This window comes from Triturus cristatus, chromosome 10 (genome assembly GCF_964204655.1).
Source record: "Triturus cristatus chromosome 10, aTriCri1.1, whole genome shotgun sequence".
Lineage (NCBI taxonomy): Eukaryota > Metazoa > Chordata > Amphibia > Caudata > Salamandridae > Triturus > Triturus cristatus.
This window is the reverse complement of record NC_140593.1, coordinates 384,183,345-384,210,835: the sequence shown is the minus strand read 5'-3', so window position 1 is coordinate 384,210,835 and position 27,491 is coordinate 384,183,345. Positions and strand designations below refer to the sequence as shown.

The following is a 27,491-nucleotide window of genomic DNA, read 5'->3' as shown; positions in this document are numbered from 1 at the left end:
GGATACAAGCATCAAAGATTAAATATGATAAAGACCGTTCTTGGTGATTTGGATGTATAGATCCCCTCACAAGCAGCAATGACAAAAACATTATACAGAGCATGGCATGGATTTTTGAAAAAGCAAAGACTTTTTAAACGAGATTGACAACTTGATTAAAAAAAAAAAGAAGAAAGACCTGGGCAGTGGCCCTTACAGCAGAGAGGATATGACACATTAAGAGCATAGCTGCCACGTTTCCCAGGTCCAAGCGAGATGTGCTGCTCTAGTCCAGGTTTTTTATTTTATCTTGGGACTTGTAGTTCTATTTTATAATGGAATAGATAAGACTTCATGTCCCAGAATGCAAAGAAAAAACCTGGACTAGAGGAACTCATCAGGTATCATGACTGTGATTATCGATAGTTGAAGTTAAATAGAAGAATTCTTAAGTTTAAATGTTAATTATGTCCGTCAAGGCATCTCAGATTACATAGGCTTTCTATCTTGGTATAACAATTTTAAATAATTTTTAGCATAGTCTGATTTTAAATAATTCTCATAAAATGAAATTCTCTATGTAACATCGATCGTTTGATGCAGCGTATGTTCTACATTACTATTGCATGTTATTTTAAACTAATTTACTGTTTTATATAAATTTTAGGTGGATAGGTGGCACTCACCTAAAAGTATATTTAATAAGTGAATTGTATGTACTTTTATGCATTTTTAATGTGGAATAAAGTTTGCAATTGAATTGGCTGTCTCAAACCACCAGATTTCTCAAAAACCTTTGTGGCGCTGTAAAGTCGGCAGTGACTTCATCCCAGTCACTGCACAGACACTTCTCCAGCTCTGGTTTGTTGGAAGACCTTTCTAGGGTTAGATGTCAGCCAATGGCCCTTTGCATGAAACCGGCATTGTTAATTTGGCCCTTCCCTCAATGGATTGTTCAGTTGTTGTGGTTTTACATCTGGATACTGCAATTCCATGCTCTGAGAATCAATCTTAACACAGCTAAACACATTCTACAATAGACGTGCAGTGACTGAAGGGAAATACAGGGCGTCATCATTTCGAAGTGTAATTGCCCTCATATAGCACATTGCTGGCACTAGCGTGGCCCCCAAAGCACATAGAGAAAATGGGAGGTAGAGGGACTCCGCCTTCAAATACTCATGCAAAACAACTAATCCAGCAATAGAGCTTGGATATTGCATCCTATTACAGAGAAACAGGGTATCAATCTTATCTCCACCTGGGGATACTCCCAAGGGGCAGGGAATGGTACTTAATTAGATTCACTCTGAGAAAACGCAGGACCAGAGCAGCAATATCATGGGTATGTAGATCTCTTGAGTAACACGAGGCAAGCTGTTTTATTCTTTTGTAACATGTTCATTGTTATCATCAATGGGTATTCCAAATTATATTTTGAGAAAAGTATTACATTTATACCAGCTGTGCCTAATTAATGAATAGTGTGAGAAGTGTTGTACCGTCTATACACTTGCCTGGATAATCGCACACCTGAACTAAGGTAATGCATTTACTCAAGTACATACAATGCACTGAAAAAAAGAAGGTGAGAGGAAGGTTAAAATTACAGATGTAAAAGACAATTCGTATGGAAAAAATGTCAACTATTATAAATGACTATAAGCATATTGCACATCCTGTCGTGGCGTCAACACGTTTTAGCCATGTCAGTGGTTAACGTAGGATCCAGAGCCTTCATCAGGACTTCAGTACCAACTTGAATATATACTCACAGACTTGTATGAGGCCTCGCACACAGTGATATGTAATCTCATGTCAAAGTTTAGAGATATAAATTCCACAAAGGGTTACAGCAATTTACCGCTGCTCAGGTTGTGAAGGCTTCAATGTATGTGGACTATGGAAAGAAGAGTCTGTACTGTACAAACAAGCCACTGGAATGGAAGACTGTCAATGGTTTATAGGCTATGGAGAAATTCTTTGTTTCTATTTCTGTCGAATGCATAGGATTTTAGAAGCAAATATGGGCCTTCGGGTCTAGCTAGCGCTATATAAAACTGAAAATAATAATAACAATAACATAGTAACAGCATCCTTATTTATGTATTTATATATGTACATATGTATACTGTTACTATGTTATTATTATTATTTTTAGTTTTATTATTATATTATTATTTTACAAAGACGTGTGTATATATATATATATATATATATATATATATATATCACAAGGTTGCAGGGAGCAATCGAAACGCGTTGACAGTCACTCGCACGCGTCTAATAAACGTTTAAGAAACTCACGAGGAGTGCCATTGTATCCCTGTGTGTGCAAGTGAATGCATTTTTGCATTTTGCAGCATATATATATATATAAAATATATATTTATTTTTTACCGCATGAGAGAAAATTCCTTCTAGGACCAACCCGTTGGCGGGTGGCGCGCAAAGCCGATGGAACCACAGCTGGACAATAAATTCCAAACGAAAGTCCAATAAGGCGCACACTCAGAAGACGATATGCTCATGCAGCGTGTTTATTTCAGTTGCAACTGAAATAAACACGCTGCACGAGCATATCATCTTCTGAGTGTGCGCCTTATTGGACTTTTGTTTGGAATATATATATATATATATATATATATATATATATATATATATATATATATATATATATATATATTCACTGAAAAAAACCATAGGTTTCACACATGTTATAGTTAGCTGGACATTTCACTCGTAAAAAACCATTGAAATTCCCCCGTTATAGTTAGTTCAGCTAACTATAACTCGCGCGACCGCAATCCACTGCTGATGACGTCTGATATTACATCACTGTATTCACTAAGATACTGTTAATAAGTCAGTTATACAATTAATTTTACCAAAAAAAACATCCATTTAGACACTTATTTACCCATTTATTCTTCCATTAACCTTTAGATATACATATATAAAAAAAAAAAAAATTTTCAGAAAGACACATATTCACTGGATGATGTCATCAGTGATGTCATCAGTGATGTCATTTGAGATGTCATCAGTGATGTCATGAGTGATGTCACTGACCATGTCATGAGTGATGTACTATGCGACGTCATCAGCAGTGGATTGCGGTCGCGCGAGTTACAGTTAGCTGAACTAACTATAACGGGGGAATTTCAATGGTTTTTTACGAGTGAAATGTCCAGCTAACTAGAACATGTGTGAAACCTATGTTTTTTTTAGTGAATTTGTAAGGTTTTTTAAATGCTAATTTATGTATGTATTATTATATTTTTTATATATTTATTTTACAATAAACTACCTATGTACATAGATATAGATTGACTGTATCCTTTAATATGGAATGGCTCAGCTCTTTTATTTTGAATTTGGATAAAGTTGAACAGCATAGTTAATATCTTCTATAAACTTATAAACAGTTTAAAATGGTTTTTTTTAAAGGGTTTTTCACCGTGCGCGCACCGTGCACGCACCCCGCGATTTTTTGAAAAAAATAAAATGTTTTTTTCACCCTTCGGGGTCCTTCAGGGACCCCCTGACAAACAAAGGCTAGGGGGTCAGTAACTCTCTACCCTGCCCCCTTTTCACGTTCTCCACCTTTCTTTTTTACTGCCTCACACAAAATGGCGTCCGACACTGACTGATTTCGACCGATTCGAATGTTGACTGACATCTAACCACCAATCAGAATTACGCTCGCGCACGGTGCGCGCATATAGATGTTTACGTACTTTTAACTGCAATTTTCTCAGGAACTACTGAACAGATTGACACCATATATGCAAAAGGCACATGCCTGACCTGAGGACTACCTCTTTGCCAAATTTCAAGTAATTCTGTTCAGCCGTTCGGGCTGTACCTTCGACTAAAGGTCCTATGGGAAAATGCGTTTTGGGACCCCCCTTTTTTCTCAGCCCCCGCTTGACGAATCACCCCGAGACTTTCAGGGTAGGAGCTGAGCGAAGCGGCCCATTAGTTTTGAAATTTCGCGAGGATTCGTCAACCGGCGTCAAAGTTATTCAAAATAGAATTTTCAGATTTCCTATGGGAACTCGGTCCTAACTATAACTATCTACTGGCGACCCCCAGTAGAGATATAGATATATATATATATATATTCACTGAAAAAACCATAGGTTTCACACATGTTATAGTTAGCGGAAATTTTACTGATAAAAAACCTGTGAAATTGCCCCGTTATAGTTAGTGCTGGCAACTATAACTCACGCGACCGCAATCCTCTGCTGATGCTAATACTGTATTTAGACACTTATTTGCCCATGTCTTCTTCCATACATTTTTAGCTATACATATATTACAAATATTTTTTTTTCATAAAGACACATATGTCATCAGCAGAAGATTGCGGTCGCGTGAGTTATAGTTGCCAGCACTAACTATAACGGGGCAATTTCACAGGTTTTTTATCAGTAAAATTTCCGCTAACTATAACATGTGTGAAACCTATGGTTTTTTCAGTGAATTTGCAAGGTTTTTTAAATGCTAATTCCTAACTATAACGTGTGTGAAACCTATGGTTTTTTCAGTGAATTTGTACGGTTTTTTAAATGCTAAGTTACTTTACGCCATTCGAGGCGTGCGCGCCCACTTAACGCAGTTCGTTCCGTGCACGGTTTTTATCAACTTTAATAGGCCCTGTACATTTGGTGGCCTTCGGCCACCAAAAGCACAGGGGGTGGGGTCAATGTGGATAGTGTTTTTTTTATTTCGATTTTATAATTTCATGTTGCCAAAATTTTTTTTTTTTTCCCAAATAATAAGCCCTGTACATTTGGTGGCCTACGACAACCAAAAGCACAGGGGGTGGGGTGAGTGTGGATAGTGTTTTTTTTTTTTTTTACCGTACGCTTACGGTAAGCGTACGGTAAGCGTACTCGGCGAAATTGCCGAAAAAAAAATAGAACCGTTTTTGCTCTTGGGGATGTTTGGGGACTCCCTCAACATGACTATGTGGGAGGGAGTTGTCAAAACAGCCCCGTAACATGTTTTTGGCCATCATGTTTGATAAACAACACTCAGTGCGAGAGACAAAATGGCGGACGCCGCTTCCTGGTTTCGGCCGATTCGAATGTTTACTAAGATCTAAGAGCCAATCAGAATCGCGCTCGCGCACGCCACCGTACGCTTACGGTAAGCGTACGGTAAGCGTACCGTAAGCGGGCTCAGATATATATATTGATTTAAAGGCTATTTTCTCAGAATCTACTGAACAGATTTACACCAAACCTACAAAAGGCACTTCCTTGACCTAGGGACTACCTCTCTGCCAAATTTCTAGTAATTCTGTTCAGCCGTTCAGGCTGTAGCTCGTTCTAAAGGTCCTATGGAAAAATGCATGGGAAAAACGCGTTTTGGGACCCCCCTTTTATCTCAGCCCCCGCTTGACGAATCCCCCCGAGACTTTCAGGGTAGGAGCGGAGCGTAGCGCCCCACCTATTTTGAGAAATTCGCGAGGATTCATCGACCGGCGCCAAAGTTATTCAAAATAGAATGTTGAGGTTTTCCTATGGAAAAGGGGTCCTAACTATAACTACCTACTGGCGACCGCCAGTAGGTAATATAGTAATCCCGGCTATATATATATATATATATATATATATATATATATATATATATATATATATATATATATATAAAGTAATCCCGGCTTTCGCAGGCAGAAATATACAAGCCACTCCGGTGTGGGAGTGAACATTTTTGGGTTTATTTATGCAAACAGACGCGTTTCAACCTCTCTCGGGGTCTTGGTCACACATATATATATATATATATATATATATATATATAAATATATATACACACACGTCTTTGGGTTATCTGTTTGTCTTGTCACATTTGCTGGTGCTTTGAGGACGGGGGTCAATTGTGGCTCTTGTGGATGCCCTTGTGTGCCTCCTGTGGACGTCACATGACATGTCAAGCGCTCTGATGCCTTCAAGTCTACCTAGCGCTACAATAAATGTCTACTATATTTGTTATTTATGTTGTGAACATTTACTGTGCTGTAAAGCACTCTGACTCAGATGCTCTGTATAGACTTATCTTTGATGTGAACATTTACATTTGTAAAGCGCTCTGATACCGTCTATCTCACGCTATATAAAAAACTCTCAAATAAAATAAATAAATATGTAACTTAAGGAAAGCATTTGTTGATCAAAATATGACAATATAGACTGCATGTAAGATCCAAAGATTGTTATGCTGTAACATAAGTACAGTTTTCACCACTAGAGTGGCTTCTTAGCACTGATCACAAAGACTGCCATACAATAGTTAACCCCCACTGAGTCCCTAAGGGTGGGAACAGACATGTTTTGAGCATGTGGGAGAAAAGTGGTTTATCTTTTAGATAAATACTGATGGGCAACGTGTTCTACAATTGTGATTCCTGCCACAAACACCCAAGCAGATCATTGTTTACTTAGGAACCACTACTAGTGGGGGATGACTAGGCAGGTGACAAAGGGAGCAGGCATCTGGGGCCACCTCATTAGTCCCTAATTTCTACCCACACTTGCCAGTACTTGCCTTGCGAAGCTGCAGAGAGTAAAAAAAACCTGGTCTGAAGTGAATATTCAGGGAGGCAGTGCATCTGCTGTCAACAAGATGTCTAGAGAGGCAGGGTTTTAATCTTTTTCTGTTTCTTTACAGAAGTGCTGCTGATGCGGGAGAGGCAGCCACTGCATAGTGATGAGGGGATAAACAGAGCCAGATATTTTTTCATTGGAGCAGAGTCATAATTGATACATTTCACAACCGGTAAAGATAAAAAAAACTCAAATTTGTGGACTTTCATAAAAATGTTGCAGGTTAATCACACCATTCCATCGCACGCAAAATTGCTCCTTATAATTCCAGTTGTAAGTGCGAATCAGGAACTGGAAAGGGAAGAGAACACCCCACAAGTCACGAGGGTGTAAGGATTTCCCCAAAGTTAAAAATATTGTTTGCATGAGTACATTTTGGGTTTTAAGAGAACTCAAGGAAATCTGTTACTGATATTGATTGCTGGCATTGTTTTCGTGAATCATAAAAGATTTCCTTTTATGATTCACGAAAACAATGGAAATCTACAGAAGGAAACCTACAGGAGTAATGTTTCAAGTATTTGAAGCTGGGTTTTGTGAATCTGGTTCAAGGTGAAGAGAGACAACTCTATGACTAAGCACTGCCAAGTGAACCTACTAGGCGAGCAAAGTTAAGAAAAAGGAAGATTGTGTTTCCAAAAGCCATCCAGCATTCTTGTGATGAAGAGAAATCTACCAATATCAGCACCCAAAAATAAGAATGAGGGTGTGTGAGGGATTTGGGCAAATTTCCGTTATGCAGGAGCAAAGGGTTGTCTCTGTGAGGGTTTTAGCATTGGACTGGATTCAGGGGAGGTAAGACCACATCTGCGTATTTTGATTGAGTCTTCTGATTTCTTATTTGGATGCCACATTCCTGGCAATAAACAAGGGTATACAACTGCAAATCTCAGCCAGCAGGGTTGGACTGGGACAGAAAATACGCTTGGGCCGCAAACTAAAGTGGTCTCGATTAGCACCAAAAAAAGTGTCCCACCTTTACAAATTAGTGCAGCTTTGAAATTGTAAAGACAAGCTGTATATGTGTTATGAACGATATGGGCGGCTGCATGCTTTTGTGCTTGCTGCAGGCACTGTTTGTGGTAATGCCAAGGGAAATGGCTCAGCAGACCTTAATACAGATCCACACACAGCCAAAACAAGCATTTGCAATGCAATAGGTCTCGCATTACTGAAAGTTTGGGCTATTGGCGTTGCAAATAATAATGCAACGCCAATTGTTCAAACTTTCAGTAATGCGAGACCTATTGCATTAAAAATGCTGCCTTAAAGAAAATAAGAAACATTCAAAAATAATTTGTGCAGGCTACAAATAAACTAATAGTGAGCTTACACAAAACATTTTCAACAAAAAGCAGCCGAAAATGTGGCCTGAAAATAAAGCACCTGTTGCGTAGGTAACAAGCTCATGAAATAAATGCAGCTCTGACGAAAAAAAAACATTTGGAAATAATTCATGCAGACTGCAAGACGGAAACAAAAATCAAACCTTAGGAACGGTTCCCAGCAAGCGCAGAGTGCTGTGTAGCAGTAAAGTGGGGAGGGAGTGTCTTTAAAAGAGAAAACATATACAGATGCTTTGTACACACCGAACGTGTTGAGGTGAGGGAACCCCGCTCACCTTCTCACATATGAAGGAGCAGACGCGGTCGCCATTGTTAAACATGAAGTGCGTAGCGCTGCGTTAAAAAAACATATACAGATGCTATGTACATACCGGACGTGGGGAGGGAGCCCCGCTCATTTCCTCACATATGAAGGAGCCAATGCTGCAGCCATTGTTAAACATGAAGTGCGTAGCGCTGCGTTAAAAAAACATATACAGATGCTATGTACAGGCAGGACATAGGGAGTGAGCCCACTCACCTCCTCACATATAAAGGAGCCGACGCTACCATTGTTAAACAAGAAGCGCGTCCCGCTGTTTTAAAAACAAGCATTGGCATAGCCAATAGGTCTCGCTTTTGGGACTTTGTAAGTATTTAGTTATGCAGCACAATATCCTTGGTGCAACAACATAAAGTGTTGCATGGCTAAACACTTAAAAGGTCCCAAAGGCGAGACCTATTGGCTATGCCAATGCTTGTTTTTATTGCAGCTATATTGTCCTATCCCTGCACTTGCTGTTCTCGAATAGTGACAGCTGTGCCATCCAGACTTTTTTGTCTCTAATTCTGATTTACATAAGCAGTGTTTTGTATGGAAATATAGCAAACAGGCTTCAAAATCATGATAATGAGAGTAAACAGCATGTGATAAATAGCCGTTTTAAGTTTTCTAGCACAGCATGGGATATGGGTCACTGAAAGGTGCTTGAGCAAATACTCGCCTTTGGCAGATAATATAACAGTGTTTGAAACCGCAACCGACTGGGCTGTTTGAGCCCTTAAAAGTTACTTTGCCTTTTCCACAAGTCGAATGCCATATATGTTTTTTGAAGAATACGCTGCTTTTATTGCTTTATGTGATTCGTTCTTAGGTGTATTTCTTTCTCTGTGAAATAAATAGTATTTTCCTAAATTATGCAAAAGAACATTAACTTTCAGGGTTGCACTTTGTTTATAATATCTGATCAGCGCCGCTGGCGGAAGGCCTCAAGGAGGTTGCCCCGGGTGGAAGAGAAGTAACCTGCCGGGGGGCGACAGAGAGAGAATAACACACGCAAACTCTTTTGTTTTTTAAGTAAAGCACGGCCTGTAAGAAGAAACAGAAGCAACGGTAGGGTTCTGAGCAGAAGCAATAAGGGGGGGTTAGGTGTGGTATTAATCTGGAGCCACACGGGGTAACATGGAAAAACCGGGGGGCGGTGAGTGCTGAAACAACACAGGGAAGGGTGAGGGGCTGGATGTGAGAGCAACATGGGGTTGGGTGAGGGGATGGATACGAACTGAACACGAAGAGGGCAGGAGGGACGTGAAAGCAACATGGGGAGCGCGGAAGGAGCGGAGGCAATGGAAGAAGCATATTGGGCGAGCGAAAAATGCAGGGGAGAGAAGTGCACGAGGAAGACAGCTAAACAATGTGACGCGGCCGTGAAAGCAATCACGATTGCGGCGAGGCGCTCTGTGTTCGGGGAGGGGTGGAGCGAGGCGCGCTGCATTGGAGAGGTGGTGCGAGGCACGCGCGCTTGCGTGCGTAATCGCAAGCTGGTGGCTGGGAAAAGCCTTTGGTAGCACTTCAAAAAGCAACTGACTAAATGTCTCGGCCAGATCAGTGCATGCACTGGGTCAGGCGAGACCTAAAAACGTATACAGATAAAATGTACATACCAACATGGGGAGGGAGCCCCGCTCAATCCTCACATATGAAGGAGCCAGCACTGCCTCTGCTCTTCGTGCCAAGACTGGAACAAAGGCGAGCTGTTCAGAAAGAAAGGCACGTGGCCATCATTGTGAAAGTGGAAGAGCGTATGGTGCGCTGAAAATAAAAAGAAGAAGCGGCCGCCATTGCTGAAATGCAGCATCCCGCGAGTGGTGTGGTGGTCTGTATATAACTTAAGTGGCCACCATTGCTGAAGAGCGGGGTGGCGGGCTGCTTTATAAAAACATGAATATTTCAAATTCAAAGGGGAAAGGGGGTGCACTCCTCGCTAAAGCGCTGCTTCAAAGAGGCATTGCTGTGTGGGGCTGGATATAAAAGAAGCGGCCACCATTGCTTTGAGCTCGGACAGCATGTCGTGCCTGCTTCAGCAAGACAATAATTAAGTAGATAGTTGTCCCTAACTGCTAATGAAAACTAGAGAGTAAGGACACATGTAAGAAGGGCTGTCTTCATGGGAGGTAACAACAGGAGAGAGGGAGGTACTAAGGAGGGAATACTAACCCTATTGATGAATCAAAAGCAATCATTTACAAAGGACAGGAAGAGGAGCCAATTGTAAAGATGGGCAAAGCTTAAAGTCCATACCTGAATACAGCATGTCTCGAAGAGACCGCACAATTGCTGCCTATGCGAGCCCTAAAAAAGGACCACACACTGACCTGTCAGTCAGCCCTTCGGGCACGGTCAGATTGTCCTGTAGGCCAGTCCAACCCGGTCAGCTAGGGTTTCCGGACATCCAACTGTATCCAGTTCAGAGGTACAATCTCCATTTTGAGGCCTAAAATTATTTGTACAGATTGTTACTTTTTACGTGTTAAAATGCTGCCTTGTCTACTAAATGTCAAGAGTGAAATCGAATCTTTCCAGCGTGGAATTCGGTGTGTTCCCCAAAACCTGCTTTTGAATATGAGAGTGATATTTTTCAAGCATACTGACCTTTCCACCAAAGCCTTAATACAGATATCACATACTCATGATTAGCTTTGCTATAACAGCAGATTGGCCTGTGAACATTTCCTTATGAAGGCATTGCCGTTTGTGCTACTGCGTCCTTTTCATATTGTGTCTGACTCAATCTTTAACACATCTCCACTTTATTTCTATTTGCAACAAAAAATTTAGCAATACCAACAATCTTCAATTAGATATTTTCTACATTTTATCTTTAAAACACCTGCATTGAACATCTGTATTGGATTCTAAAATATATCTTCATGATATATTTTGTTTACAGCAATTGCAGTACTAGGCTCTACTGTTATTGATTGCGTTATCAGAACATGACATAGAACAATAACATGCACAAATCTCAATATATTGCATTTTGTCAGTGGCGTATGTCACCTTTTCTCCGTTTCTCAAGGTAGCCGCACTTCAAAACGATGGGAAGGTCTTGTGCTGCAATGGGAGGATACTGATTTCCTGCAAGAAGAGTAGAATAATAGGATCATTAGAGGAATATCACATGGGAGTACACGTATATAGGTTGAACAGGACTTGCAAAGACCACTGGGCAATATGTTCTGAACCGTGGGTGTCCAAACTAGGTCAACAAGAGTCTGAGCCATGGCAGATGTTTAGGACATCGACATAGGATAAGTATACAATCTGTATACACAGAAATGGACAGTGGACCAACTTGACAAAAGACACCAAACTCAGAGATTGTACCAAACAATATATTTAACAAGAACCAAAAATACTCCTGTGTGCAAAACCACAACGGCGCCTTCTGTCCAAAGGAACCTAACCCAATTAACAGGGTAAATGAAACAAATTAATTTTTATCGTGGTTGCACCACTTCAATTAAATATGGTCAAATAATCCATATTAAATCCATCAGATAATTCAATGTCCTTCTTTATTTGTTCATTTGAAATCTTCTTTCTTTTAAACAGAGCACAGCCAACGCGTTTCGTTCTCACAAGAGAACTTCTTCAGGGCATGATTAATATTCACGGAGTAGTGGATAAAAATTTCTATGACTATGTAGTCCCTGGTCCGATACGACCTACACGTCCAATGATTGTGATTCAACTTATAGCTTGACAATGGTGTTAGTACCGATCTAGGGTAACTAATGGTATTTTTCAATGGTATGGTGATATGATAGTCACCCAAAAGTTGTTTGAAACCATAGTTTTTTTTGAGAAATATCAGCGGGATTCTGCATGTCGGGAAGATCGACAGACAGTACAATGTACCTACGACAGGTGCAATGGTGATGTTCCTGTCGCAACTATGGTTTCAAACAACTTTTGGGTGACTATCATATCACCATACCATTGAAAAATACCATTAGTTACCCTAGATCGGTACTAACACCATTGTCAAGCTATAAGTTGAATCACAATCATTGGACGTGTAGGTCGTATCGGACCAGGGACTACATAGTCATAGAAATTTTTATCCACTACTTCGTGAATATTAATCATGCCCTGAAGAAGTTCTCTTGTGAGAACGAAACGCGTTGGCTGTGCTCTGTTTAAAAGAAAGAAGATTACAAATGAACAAATAAAGAAGGACATTTAATTATTTGATGGATTTAATATGGATTATTTGACCATATTTAATTGAAGTGGTGCAACCACGATAAAAATTCATTAGTATACAATCTGTATTTACATTTGACTCATTTACTTAGTGCAGATCCCGAACATATGGCATGATCTGCCCCACCCCCGCACCTACGTTCAACACTCCTGTTCTATGATCAAAATGAACTATCACTTAATGAAAAGAAAAAGGCGTAGTCTGAGAAAGGACAAACATATTAACTAAATAGATTGAAGGCTTACTCAGCTAAACAAAATGAGATGCATATTTGCTGTACACTCTGGAGCTGGTGACAAACACTTGGACAAATTCTTACAAGATGGCGTCATTTAAAAAAATATACACACGTCTCAAGAGGGTCTCAAAGTCACATCATCTAAATTAGCCTTCTTACGAGAAGCACTGGCAGTGAAATATGAAATGCAGTGAAAGCAGAGTAATACAAATGCAATTTCTTAGCAATGCCAGACAGTAGCCACAAAAAGAATGCCCAATAGCTGCCCTAAATATCCATCTTGCTCACCCAATTGTTCCATTCCCACCATAAGCACTCAACGCTAAAACCTATCTGTCCAGGGAAATGATCAACTGTGCGCTATTTAAGTTAAAGAAATTAAATTTAGGCAGGATTAATAGAAGGAATCTTTCTCTTACAAAACGTGCAGATGGATTTAAACCTGCTTAAAAGAAACTGGATTCACATGAATTGGTGACCATTATCTGCATACCGAGGTATTGATGCTTTTAAACTTAAAAGAGTGCATTAAATATACAAGCGTGTGCATATATATATATATATATATATATATATATATATATATATATAAAATTGCACACATATAAAAATATATATATACACACACGTATATATTTATATTTTTTATATATATGCATATACAAACAAACACACATATATATATATGTATGTATAGATATATATTTATACATATATATGTATATATATATATTTTCCACTTGAAAAAAACAAAGGTTAAAATGACATTATATTTCGGTGAAAATGTCAGTTAAAACATAACATTTTAAGCAAAAATAAACACTGAAATTCACCAGTTATAGTTGACTGAAGTAACTATAATTTGCAACCTTGTCATGAAAAGTGTTGTCATCAATGATGTTATTTCAGATGCCATCAGTGATGTCATTTATGATGTGATACAACATGTCATGAGTGATGTAATATGTAAGGTCACAAGCAGTGCATGGAGAGGGCATACTCCGAAGCTGGGATGGAGTGCACTTAAGCCTTATTTAACACTATTAGGGTTGAAGTAACTTTAGAATTGCATTTGTGAATGCCAATTGTCTTACTGTGTTGTGAGTTTGTGTTTTGTATTCCCAACATTCTCTCTAATGTCTTCTTAGCCACACCCATTTTTAAGTAATTCCTAATTTTCCCGCCACTCCTCCTGGCCCTGCCACACTAAATTGAAAATCGAGAGGATTCAGTTAAAGTTTTTGTCCCAGTATACTTCATGAACGTTGCACTAGACAATACATTTCATCGTGGAACCTGCTCACAGATGATCCCGGCTGTCTGGCTCTGAGGTCTTTGCAGCATTGCAATCGATATGCAGGGAAGACCAGAGCAGACGATGCTGTAGTAGTCAAGGTGTGCCAGAATAAGGGCTCTCATCAGCATAACTCTAGACTCAGTGTGGAGACGTGGCAGCATTTTCCAATGAAAAGGAAGCTGCATGTTCACAGGCATTGCCACTGTGTTATGTGGTGTGCAAAAGAGATTGGCGTTGAACAGAATTCCCAGATTCCTTACTATCAGTGAGGCGTGTGAAAGGGGTCCAAGGCTAGAGGGGGATGTGAGCTGGGCTCAGTGACACCTGCTACTTGAGGCTCTGTCCTGGCTCCATTCAAATGCAAGAAGCCCCTCCTCGTCCAGTTGAAGACATGGTCCATAAATGGCATAATGTGTTTGGATTATTAGGGCCACTCCAGAGAAGCACTGTGCCGCGTGTAGGATTTTTCACTAAATGTGATCCCGTTTTACAAATATTACAACATAAAATGTCAGCGATATCTATGACATAGTAAAGTCACACCACAAAAACTTCAATAATTTTGCTACATAGTATATGATAATTGGCATGGTAAATAATCATTAAATTGTGAACAAATGGAAACAGACTATAAAGAAGCTGAGGTCCCAAAGATCATTTCTTCTCACCTGGACCCCTTTACTCAAGGAAGCAATAGCCCTGGGTTTTATACGTAACTGACACGTATCATCAGTATACCTCCTAGGTAAGTACTGAAGGGTGTAATTTCTGACATTTTGAGCTCTGACAGGCCCTCACTCTGATGCAAACCAACCATTGGATGCAGCTCAGCAGCATACAGACCTGTCAGGTTTGGGCTTTTGCGATGTGATATACATGGGCTTACCTGAAAGCTGCATTCACAAGACTGAAAGAGGGCAGAACCCTGAGATCGAAACGTGCATCAGTACAAAGTAGCAAGAGTGCACAGCACCCGCCCTGGGTTAATAACTGCCTCCCACTGGAGGTCTGAAGGGAAACAACATCTGCACCTTGCGCCATGCTTTGTGGTGTCTGATGCACAGTAACTTGCAAAATCGGTTCCTCGCCACCCCTATCTAGGACTGCTCACCCCAACTGGGTGTCCTTCATGAAACATTTAAGAGGCAATATGGAAGGTAAATATTGTATTGCATTGTAATTGCATTTCCTGTAGCATCTACTACCCCAAACGAGACATTGCAGATCTTTACATGAATTCTGGGTCCACTGCAAAGGTAAACTGGACACAGGCATAGGTTTCACAATAGCACTACGCTTAGCACTGTGTTCCCTATGTTTTACAGAGGTTTGTACCATACTTGCACTAACTCACTATTTTCACAACTGACAGGCCGAGGATATGCAAAATAATTATCATAAATACATTTTTGCAGGTACCCCATGAGGCACAGGAGACTCGTCTTTGAGAAGGATCAATCACATGCACCCGAATGGCAGCATCAGGCAAGGAACCGAACCAGGATGCAGAGACAGCAAGAGGAGGCAAACGCAGCAGGTAGTTGTGAGGACAGATGCAAGCCCAAGCAACAAAAGCTGCTTTGAAATGTTCACTGTCCCATCTAGACCCCACTCCCCCCTCTCTTTGGTATGAACCTCTGAAGGCTCTAGCAAAGAGTCGATGGTTGGACAGAGGTGGGGACCTTGCAGCTGCTCGATAACTCTCTCCTGGGCTGGAGGGTCCTGTCCCTAATATTTTTAGGGGTGAGCCACCACCGGATGGTTCTTTTGCTTCATTAGTGAAATTACCAATTCTATATAGAGCTTTCGTTGACATGATGACCAAGAGAATGACAAAGCTCCCTCCAGCCTCTAATTCAGTTCCTGGGCCACCTCATTAGTCATTTGAAGGAGAACCTGGAGCAATGGTCTATTATGCTTGATCCTTTGAATCCTTTGTCTTGTGGCTCTTCATTGGGTCTTTTACATTTCTACCTTGGGAATATGCACACTAATCAGTTGAAGAACTATGGCTCACCGACAATATATCTCACTGGCGTCGGGGTGCCTATTGTCCACCTAAAGTCTACATTGAATCCAACATGGAATCCTAAAAGAGGCCTCTTCACAAATTGGAAATAATCTCAACTCGATCCAAGAGGAAAACTGGAAGGGACTATTAGTTATTTATAGAATAGGATGCCAAAAGCACTCTTCTCCTTGTGCACAACTTGATGAAACACAGACAATGTGTGCTTGGTAGCCTGAGCCTTTCCAGCGATCCATGCACTCACCAGCCATACCAAGAGGAACAGGCAGCCATGGAAAAGTAGGGGAAAGAACAGGCTTGTTTGCAACGGAAAACTCTATTCACTGCTTCTGGCAGGGAAACAGGCTTTATAACACGGGCTGAGCCACACATGCGGTTTCCCCGCAACCGGAACCACACTTGCCTTAACCACGCATATACCTGAACCACGCATATGTGTGGACATGGTGTGGTAAGTGGTGCCGGGATCAGGTTTAGGGTGTGTGTGTGTGGGGGGGTAGTTTTTAAGGGTTGGGGTAGTTTTTAGGACTCAGGGGGTCAGGGTAGTTTTTAGGGCTGGGAGGTCAGGTAGTTTTTATGGCTCTGGGGGCTTGGGGTAGTATTTAGGGCTTGGGCGGTCAGGGTAGTTTTTAGGGCTCGGGGTCAGGGTCATTTTTAGAGCTGGGGGGTCAGGGTAGTGTTTAGGGCTCAGGGGTTCAGGAAGTGTATAGGGCTCGGGGGGGGGGGGGTCAGAGTAGGTGTTTAGTGCTCAGGGGGGTCAGGGTAGAGCTTAGAGCTCAGGGGGGGGTTAAGGTCGTTTTTAGGGCTCAGAAGGGCTTCTGGTAGTTTTTAGGGTGGAGGGGGCTGGGGCGTGATCTTTACCAGTCATGCCTTTTACCACAAAATTGCACAGTAAAGGCATGCGTGGTAAAGGAATGAGTTTATCGGATGCATTCGTTGTAGAGGCATGCATGGTTTAGCCCAGCGTGCCGCGGTCATACAACCCATTTGGCATAATCACAGAACCCATGCGACCTCTTACAATGAATGACTACCACAAAAATAAACATATCACAGAAGCGAGGATGAGACCAAAAGCGCTCAATAAAAATGTGTGGGAAGTACAAATCTAGGACGATTTTGTGCACGACAGGTACATTTTCAAATTTAATCAAACTGGCTCTGTACAGGATTTGTTCAGAGCAGGCTAGAGGCGCAATCTGCAATCCCCTGGGCCCGTCAGAGTGATATATGTTTAATTTCACTCTTGTAACTTTAAATTCTTCAGGGACAAAATAAGGATGTTGTAAGTTACATTTGTCCTGCGATAAGCTGTTAGTGAAAACAAAACAAACCCGTGTTATGTCTATAAAATGTTTGGGTCATAGAGTCGCTGGAGCACATACACACAGCTCCATGGGAAATGCCCCTGGGAGCTCACGGCAGGAAACGCACTAGATTAAACAAGTGAAGATCAAAGGATGCACTCTAGTCACTGTGTCACAAACAGAGAGAACGGGCTGCTCTATTTATTTCATTGGAGGGACACGCCATTTCCCATCTGATGCATATCACTTGTAATTCAGACATACACACAGTCTTTCCATAGGATCTGAATGTTAATGGCTGTGGGGCTATTCTACACCGTGACACTGCGCTTTCTGCACTTCCTGCAGCTGGAAGGATTGGGTGCAGTTTAGGAAACACCCACAACTCGTGGGTTATATCATAAACTGCCCTGGAGGGGCTAATTTAAAGAAGGCAGCGTTTAGCACCGCGATGACCTTGTAAACAAACACTGGCAGATTCAACAGCTCTTGTCTATGTGAGATATATTGGCTTTTTTGAGGTGGAGTGGAGTGTGTGGTGTGGCATGGAGTGGCATGGAGTTGCACTGAGTTGAGTGGAGTGCGTGGAGTGACACTGAGTGGAGTTGACTGCAGGGGCACTGAGTGGAGTTAACTGGAGTGGCATTGAGTTGAGTGGAGTTGACTGGAGTGGCATTGAGTGGAGTGGAGTTAACTGGAGTAGCATTGAGTTGAGTGGAGTTGACTGGAGTGGCATTGAGTTGAGTGGAGTTAACTGGAGTAGCATTGAGTTGAGTGGAGTTGACTGGAGTGGCATTGAGTGGAGTTGACTGGAGTGGCATTGAGTGGAGTGGAGTTGACTGGAGTGGCGTTGAGTGGAATGGACTGGAGTGGCATTGAGTGGAGTGGAGTTGACTGGAGTGGCATTGAGTGGAGATGAGTGTAATGGAGTGGAGTGACATGAACAGTTGCCAGCATTGCCACTAAATTGCCCTATAGCACTTCAAAGCCTTGCGCTATAGAAATGCAATTTTAATACAATATTTTACCAATGACCCAGACCTACGATCTATGCAAACATGTGATGGCTTTGATCCGAAGCAAAAGCTTGTTAGTATTTACAACGCTTCTGCAAGAACTGGATTGTTTACAAATGTGTTTTAGACTAGGAGGGGCTAGTGGGCAAGGGAGCAACATATAGCGTACGGTTGGGATAAAGGAGATGATGCCAGGTGGCAACACTGTGTGGAGGTAAACATTAGGGGAAGAAGCAACATGGAGAAGGGAGGGGGTTCGAGGAGAAGAATAAATAGTGCCTCAATCAAAGCATGAGCAGTGGATGGACACTAATTAAGATTAATCAATCTGTGCTTGGTCCATTCTCCAAAGAAAGAAAAGGCAGTGAAGCCCCTGGCACACGCTAGCCAATTAGGAGGACGCAAGGAAGAGTAACAGCGATGCCAACTAATGGTAAGTAAAGGGCAGTCTCCAAGCCCTTTTTAGTAAACAATACTCCTTGAAGCAGCAACTGAGCATGCGCTGTTGGCAGGCAAGACCTACAAATTAAGTGCAGGGACACAAAGTTGCTAGTTGGAGCCCACAATATGTGCATAGTCTTGATTCCAACTCATGCCTCTTTGTTCCACCACTCTACACTTCCTTTCTCGCTTTACCACCTCTGGCAGGGTCTTTTTCATCACAAGTTTCTCCCATTGTCTCGGTTTTCCTAGTTCTATCTTCTTCCCTTATCTCCCTCCTCTTAGTCAAAGTCCGATGACTAAAAATAAGTTCTATTCTCCAAAAATGAAATTTGGTGCCCATTGACATGAACCAATAGCATAAAGTAAGCTGTAACTACATATTGAAGAATGTGCTTTTCTGCCCTATTTCTTGTTTCAGTAATCAATGCAGTTTTGAGGCAACAAAACTCAATGTATCTATGGTGTTGTGTTTCTTTGGATGTAACACATTTTTCTATGTATTGTCATTGAGACCTGGAGAGTCTGGTAAAAAAAAAGCGCCCCAGGTCGATGCCTGCTATCGGGGGTCCACCAGCACAGGATGCAGAGAGCTTTGCATGAAACCCAAAACGCATTGCAAGCTTCTATGTATTATTCCCAAAAGATAGACATTTTCAGGTCAAAAAAAAAAACCATAACACAAATTTGGTTTCAAACTCGTGTGAAGTATAATGCTGCATTCTAATTCAAAGGAAAACAAAGATGTGATGAGTGGAATACTTGAATTAATTACTCGGGCTGCATTTTAATCCATCATTTTTTGCACACCAAGCCAACTCAAATAGGAACTAGTTATGCACAAATCAGCCTTGGTCCTGTTCCAATAGGAACAGTCATGCCCAAGCTGCCAGGACCACAAGCAGCCTCAGGCTGGTTTTGGCTCCTTTGGGCCTCTTCAGTGGGGTGCAGCTTGGTTTCGGTGGCACAGGACCCACATCGGGGCACATCTGTTACTCTTACAGATTCAAACTGAAAAAACAAAAGGAGTTGGGTGTTGGGTAGCATACTTAAATTAATCTCAGACACTGTTAATTACTCAGGTTTGCAATCCACTACATGTCTTTTTTAAGCCCACCATGCCTCCTAAGACAGAGGCCAATTATATGCAAATCAGCCTGGGGCCTGCTCCAATAGGAAGTGTCCACTCCAAACTGTCAGGCTAGGATAGACTGTTCCCATGAGGTGCAACGCCAGTACTGATTTGCATAAGGAGGGCCTCTAACCAGAGATGCATGATGTTGTAGTTAATGCCCTAAGTGTGAAGAGTATGCTCAGACATGGGTCTACTGCTCTCTGCACCATAGGATTCAAGCTGCAACCTATTTAAGATTCCCAAATAGGCCAACACTGGTCTAGGGTTGCTTGTGTTCCTCATCTGACAGTTCAAGATGAACAGTTTTCATGTGAAGCAATGTCAGTACTGATTTGCAAAAGGTGGGGGCCTCTGACTAGAGTGGCATGGTGGGTGACAAAGGATGGACTAGAATGTGGCCCGAGTGTTCGCCAGCAGATGAGATTAATTCAAGCACTCTATCCATCACCTTGTTATTTGTAGTATTCTGTTTCTGGGTACAACTAGCCAGGTCATGAGTTCAAATCTCGGAAAGGCCACCTCAGTATTCAGAAGTCAGTAAAGTGACTGAGAACAATTAACTTGGGCCGAAGTAATACCTGTGGTTTAAGGCTCTTTGCAATGGCAGGCATGCAGCATAAAGCAGTGTATAAAACAAGTTAATATTATTGCTAGCAATTTTCAGTTTTTACACATTTTATACATAAATATAAAAGGGAATTAATGTGCCCCTGGCCTGAAATTATTTGTCAACAAGCATTGGCAAAGCCAATAGGTCTGGTGGTGACTGCCAGCCTTTGTCAAGGCATGTTTTGTTTTGTCATGTTGTTTGTAAAACTCTATTGTGGGAGAGGTGTTGGCCCACTGCCACTATAAGAAAAAAACAAATAAACATTGGCGACAAGCAAAAATAATTTTGGGCCTCAAAAATCATGCATTGCCCTAGTGCTCACTGGCAATTAAAGGAACTATGTTGTGTGTGTATGCACTTATTGTGGAAGAACAGAACACCCTCAATTACAGTAAAGTTAGTTAGCTGATAGCTTAAGTAAGGAAATGAGAATGACACAATAACAGACCAATGGATGAAGAGGGCTGGCTGACAGTTCTTACTTGTAATTATAATATACATAATTTTTAGTAAGAATAAAAGGTCTTAGATAATGCCAGACCTAGAAATGGATATAAACTCAGAGAATGAATATTTTTATGAGTGGCTGTTCTGACTGTGAATGATAACTGCCTGCTCCTCAATAACTGTGTACATAATCAGCATGGGAAAATATTATAAGGGATGAAATTTCCTAAAGTAGCTTTAATAGATTCAGTTGTGCTCATGTTTGCTCTACACTGCCATTGTACAACTCTGTAATGCACAATTGCTCAATCTTCAAAACCCAACAGACCTGTAAGAGAGCGTATTTTTAACACTTACATAAACGTGTAAAGAAACTAGCTGAAAATGTATTTTTCATAAAACACAAAATTGATGTGGAGAAATACCTATAAGGTGTGGAAAAATACAACAACATAAACACAAATGCGAGTGATAAAACACATCTATACCATAACATCTGGAGCCCAATATTTATAGATTGGCTCATGTCGCCAAAATACTAGGCCTGGGCGTGAAATTCCACTCCGCTCACGGAGTTTGCAGAGTTTTTCCCACTCCGCATTCTACATGGTGCACAGAGTTCCGAAAAACGGAGCATAGTTTTTTCCTTGCACGTCAATGTTAAAGCGCGAGCGAGGAAAATCTTACTCCAGACAACCTCCCGCCGAGATTTCACAACACGGACAATCGTGGATGACTACAACCGCTCACAGTGAGAAACCTTCCTTTCGCATTAAGGATGCTGTTGCTCCAGTAGAACTTCCACTTGAGTGGCAGAAAGAAGCAGCTCCCTCTTGCGTTGTGCATGGTGTTGTTTGTGCTGATTTTCCAGCACGGAACAAACACCCCGTGTTAAATCAGTGGGAACTGTGCAACCTAACGCACTCCACCACTTGTGGAGCTCCACGTAGTGCGGTGGTGTTTTTTGGTCACTTCACAGAGTTCTGCTTAGCGAAACTCCGCGTACTCCACCCAGGCATACAAAATACCAGTTTATTGTATTTTGACCCTGTCAACAGTCCACATTCACTCCACCCAGTGGCCTTCCTGGACAATGACTTCAAAGATTTAGCAACCTGCTATAAAATAAAACTGGTCCACTGAGTCCTAGCAGCCTCCTCTTCCAATCCTCCTGCCAGCTGTTGCCCTAGAACGTAAATCAGTAACATCAATTCACCAAGTTATTTCTGCTGCACAACTTATCCTTTGAATGGCCGCTCACTTCACTCAGTAGGTAGCCCGTCATTCTCACAGGTGAACTAGAAGATTTCCTCCAGCACCACGTTCACTCCCCTCCACTTTGATGGTGGAAACACCACCACCTTTATGGTGTGTTAGTCCGCTGCAGCCTTTCCGTGGTTGCGGTTGGTTTGTATTCTATAATTGAACATATTATTACTTTTGTTTATTATAATGCGCAGCCTATGTTTGTTCCTATGTAACATGTGCTAATATTTTTTTGTGTCAAAATTTCTTTATTTACATTTTGCAAAGGTTTACGTCACATTCACACGTGTAAAATATAATCACCAGGGTAACGCCCTAAGTCAGAACAAAATACAAACAGATCTGCAGCATAGTAGTGTCTGATCACCCAAAGGGTGGGGGCTCATCCAGTATGGGTACTCCACCCTCACCAAAGTGGAAGGGGGAGTGGTGAACCTTGGGGTGGGGTGGAGCAACCAAAGTGTGAAAACATTCTTAGGTCAGGTTCATGCTATTGAAACACTACATAAAATAATAAATAATTATAAAAATAGAGACATTTTTGTATCCTCTACATGTATACAAGCCTCTACCACACACTTCAGTATGTTATATGTGGCTCCTGGCAGGAGCCTCCAAACATTAAGACTTAGTGATTGATCCATTCAACAATGTGATCAGGCACGAAAGAACACCAATGACACTAATACAAAGCACCATGATGACCACCAGTGAGCATGGCCAGACTGGGAACTGAAACCGGCCCTGGCCAACTTCTCGGCCGGGCGAGGGGGCGTGGCGGGAGGATGTTTGGACGAGATGTTTGCTAGGGCCGCTTTCGCCTGATTTTGTTGCAGGGGGTCGATATTGCCAGCCCCCTGGTAACAAAAACGACTCCAAGGGGCCCAAAACCGGCCCCCACTCTGGCGGCCCACCAGGGAAACACCTGGTGCCCGCTATGGCCAGTCCAGCCCTGCCAGTGAGAAGGGTTTACTAACATTATGAAATTACTCTACCAAGAAGAGGGTGGTCTACATAAGTTGAAGTATATCCCTCTGCACAGTTCCTGTTCTCTGTCCATCTTTTCCTGATAATACATGTCTCTAACAGCCGCGGCACTGAAGTTAATTACTTTCTATACAGATATGCACGAAGGCACAAACAAAATGCCATCACTGTCAGTGAAGAGACCCAATAGCTGAAGTGGGCCGACTCCTGCGTTGCCCCATGAGGTATGCTGTGGAGGGCGGAAGCAAAATAGGAAGATGAAATGGCCAGAGGCTGAAGATAGGTGGCCGAAAGCCGCTGTAGGTATATGTACATAATATGTATGTTTAGGTTTACATTTTTTGGGAAACATGGCACTGGTGAGAGGGACAGCTATAGCTGTCTAGAATAGCCCAGACTTAAATATGGCCCACCGCTTCCAGTTCAGAAAGACAATAAAACATGCTTTACTTTTGCACGAATATCTTCCTTGCTATATTATGTGGTTCAGCACTCTATTGTCACTTTGATGACACCTTTGTCACCTTACAAATATCCCTAAAATAAGACACCGGAGGACAGCATAACTTGTCATACCACATCCCATAACATCCAAAACAAGTATTTGCAGTTCAACAGGTCTCGCATTTGCGAGTGTTTAAACTATTGGCATTGTAAATGACAATGGCTTTTGTTTATCGGTGTTGATAATTAACACATACATAAGAGGCATTGTCATTTTCAATGCCAATAGCTCGAACTCTTGTAAATGCGACACCTATTGCATTGCAAAGAAGCGACCGCCCTTGTCCCGGGCTGCTTGGAAAATGAAAGCACGCATGGAGTGCTGAATGTTGCAGCAAAGCATGTCGCGTCTGCAGTAGGAGAAACTCATTAAAGAAAATAGTGCGTACAGACTAAAAAATACATACCGTGTAACAACAGAAGTAAAAGGGCCAGTCCTCGTTGGAGGTTATAAATGAAGACAAGGTGGTACTTAGGAGGGACTAACAAGCCTATTAACTAATCAGAAACCAGCATTTACAAAGGACAGTGACACAAGACTTTGAAACATATGGGCGCAGAGTGGGCGGAGCTTCAAGTCCATACTTGAATACAGCACGCCTCGCAGAGCAGCGCATGCACTGCCCAGGCTCGACCTCAAAACATCTGAATACACAGCATAACCTTTGCCTTCATGTTCAGAGAGTACTTAACATGATTACATGTTAAGCAGCAAAATACACTGGACAATGTTGGTTCGTGCGCAATTGTGGAAAGCTTGTGTAATATCCAACGCGTATGTGCAAGCTGGAGAAACCAATGGCTGAAAGCAAGCCTGGCACTTGTTCTACTGGCCAGATGGCTTGCTCGTTGCATCCAGTTTCCAGCATGCAGTGGGCCAACGTGGATACGCTAACAGTCATTGAGATATTAAAATGCATTGCCTATTTAGCTGATTAATTGAGTTGCTTAAAAGGGGTGCTTTCCAGTGTCTGGCCGCTGCTATCATTTTTCTGCCTCGGGGCACTTGAACAAATGCACGCGCCTCAGCGTGGAAAGCGATGCATTACCTATTACTCTAATAGCCTCGCTCTCCTGGGAACGCAGACCTGGCCTTGATTTTTAGCTTTCATTTTGTTGTAATCTTGGATGTATAAATGTAGACGTTTATTAATGAGTGAATACGTTTTCACAAGACACAATTACAGTGTGTCACGCGCTAAACAATGTTAAGGAGCACGAGAAACAAAAAAGTAACTAATGGGGGGGCTAGCATGAGACAACTGAGTGTTGGGTTTGACCTAATGTTATCCCTTAGGGCTTCAAACGCCCCTATATCGGGGCGACAGGGGTGTCATCTCCCTGCGAAGAAGGGATCGTTACCAGCAATTCGAGAGCGGGCGGCTGAGGCTCTTCGGCAATTATGCAAAACGGAATAAGGGAGAGGCCGCTCGCAGACACGCACGGACCAGCTTTGGGGGTAAAGGTTCAAAGATAAATCCTACACTGCTCACCCATGCTAGCTGGCAGCACCCCACGCTTAAAATATGAATGCGGGCTTTCAATATTTGCTACAGGCCTGCACTGGCATGTAAAAGGTGCTACTCAGGGCTTTATGTGGGATGAAAAAACTGAGGGTCTCTCAAAGGGGCGTGACCAATCTAATTAAGGGCGTGGCTTAAAACACATAAGCTAAACATCTGTGCTTAGCATAGTGTGCCGCCCGACTTGTATTTTGCTGTTTCTGTCATTGCATCTAGATATATGATACAACAAGTAACATCATACCTACAACAAGTCAGGGCTATTGGCTTTGTCAATGGTTGTTTGTTGCATTAGATAAATAAGCAGCAACTATGGCTTGTTGTATATAATATTGTAAAAGCTTCTACTTAAAGCCCTGGTGACACCACGACAATGTTGCTGCTCCTGGGTTTAAAAAAGAAAAGGGAAATCCAGAGAGAAAATGACTCTTTAATGGATTTCCCTTCCCCATACAACGCTCACCTCGCATGACGTCATGCCCTAACTTCTTCATTAGTGAGAATTGAGCAGTGTGAGCACATGCACATATTGTGCCTGTTTTCACTGCAGTCCGGGAAAAAACGAACCGCTTGTGCCAGGGCACAAAAGACCCGTTTCGAGGCCTCCTTTAAAAAAACTGCCGGTGCTCAGAACCGGTGAGACCCGGCCCACTTAAAGCCCTTTTGCTACTAACTTGGAGGAATTAAGGGCCCAGAGCACTAAGACCCATTCGCAAACCAGGGCAAGCAGTTTGCATACCAACCTATTTATGAACGAGTAGAATGGGTAAGAACTTTGCAATGTGATAGGGTGACCAGGCGTCCCAGATTTACCCGGACAGTCCCGGGTTTTCACCAGCTTCCAGATTGCGGCAATTTTGGCTCATGTCCTGGTTTTTAGAGGGGTCGACTGAAAGCAGTGAGAGGCACTTATTAGGTGTTCTAAAGTTGTGCTAGTTAGCAGCTGTTAGAAGTAAGCAATTTCATTAACAGGTATAAAGCTCGTTTTAGAAATTAAATTTTATTTATTTTCTTAGTGCTTCTTCTGCGTTCCTATGCTAAGAGATGTCATTCTGCGCAGCACCGTTGACGTAAAATGGTAGTCCTTCTTCTATTTTTGCAAAATGTCCCGATTTTTGGTTCTCAAGATTTGGTCACCCTACAATGTGACCTATGTGCTAATAGGCCACATCACAAGTTGCACATTTGCAGGAGGTCACAAGATGAACTGTCTAAAGAATATTAGTTTGACAGCTCATCATTTGAAACTCGAATTTCAATGATTAATGCAGGGGTAGTGGATTGCAAGGCGACACCTGACCACCATCTTTGCATTTGCTGTATGCCCCAGATGGGAATCTTTTTTTAAGCAGCCCATATCTATTAAAAGGACAGGTGCTGCTTTAAAATAATGTTTCCCGTTTGAGGGAGTTTGCAGTTGCCCCCTTGACCACTGCATGACCCCTGAAGACTGTCCGACATGATACCGAAAGGGGAAAGCTGTCCTCAATGGGCAGTGACCCCTTTGTGAAATGACTGCCATCCCCTTGAGGTGCAGTTAACTTTTCAATGGTTGCAAACCATAGATACATCCCACTGCAATTCGCAGTTAGGAGGCAACACCCCTTTTATACTCCCTCTGACTCCTAACTGAGACTTCCAATGATTCGCAATTCCCCTACTCAGTGCTTAATTTAAAAAAAAAAAAAAAAAATTGCCGGGGCCCTCGTCAGGAGGCACACAGTGCACCTGTACTTACACAACTGCTAACCATCAAACTGCAACAAGTGTGATAATTCAGACCGTAGCAGGTCGCCAAAGGTTTAAGAACGGCTTGGTAGGCAGGAATTAGTTGTTTTTAATGTATATTGAATTAACAAACAACTGTTTTTCTGCTCATCTTTAAATTACACAAACAGCGCCACCATATGGCAGATGTCATAAGTGCAGGTTTCAGCAATTAAGTTCTGTGCCGGCAATGAAGTGCTGGTGCCGTGCAATCACCGGCTCAAATTAAGCACTGCCCCTACTGCTGGTCAGAATGGCTTTTCTAACTCGCAACAGGGGGATTTAGTACATTGCACAACGCCATTTTGTTTGTGTCAAACTCCGTGTTTTTGCAACCGTAAAATTAATTCATTCATCTGGCTCACAGAAACAGGGTAGGGGAATGGCTTCTTATCAGAATGCATTGTTTGCTGGTGCCTCCTAGAAAGTGTCTATTCTAGCTAGTGTCTA

The 27,491-nt window shown here is 42.0% G+C and overlaps 1 protein-coding gene across 1 annotated transcript in view; it reads right to left on the bottom strand.

Moving 5' to 3' along the window:
- The window catches only part of SKAP2 (src kinase associated phosphoprotein 2), a 487,916-nt gene that overhangs the window by 202,459 nt on the left and 257,966 nt on the right, over window positions 1-27,491 (bottom strand). Inside the window, exon 5 of the mRNA XM_085631645.1 lies at window positions 11,265-11,342. Coding sequence (XP_085487771.1) covers window positions 11,265-11,342 — 78 coding nt within the window. The remainder of the gene's footprint in view (window positions 1-11,264; window positions 11,343-27,491) is intronic.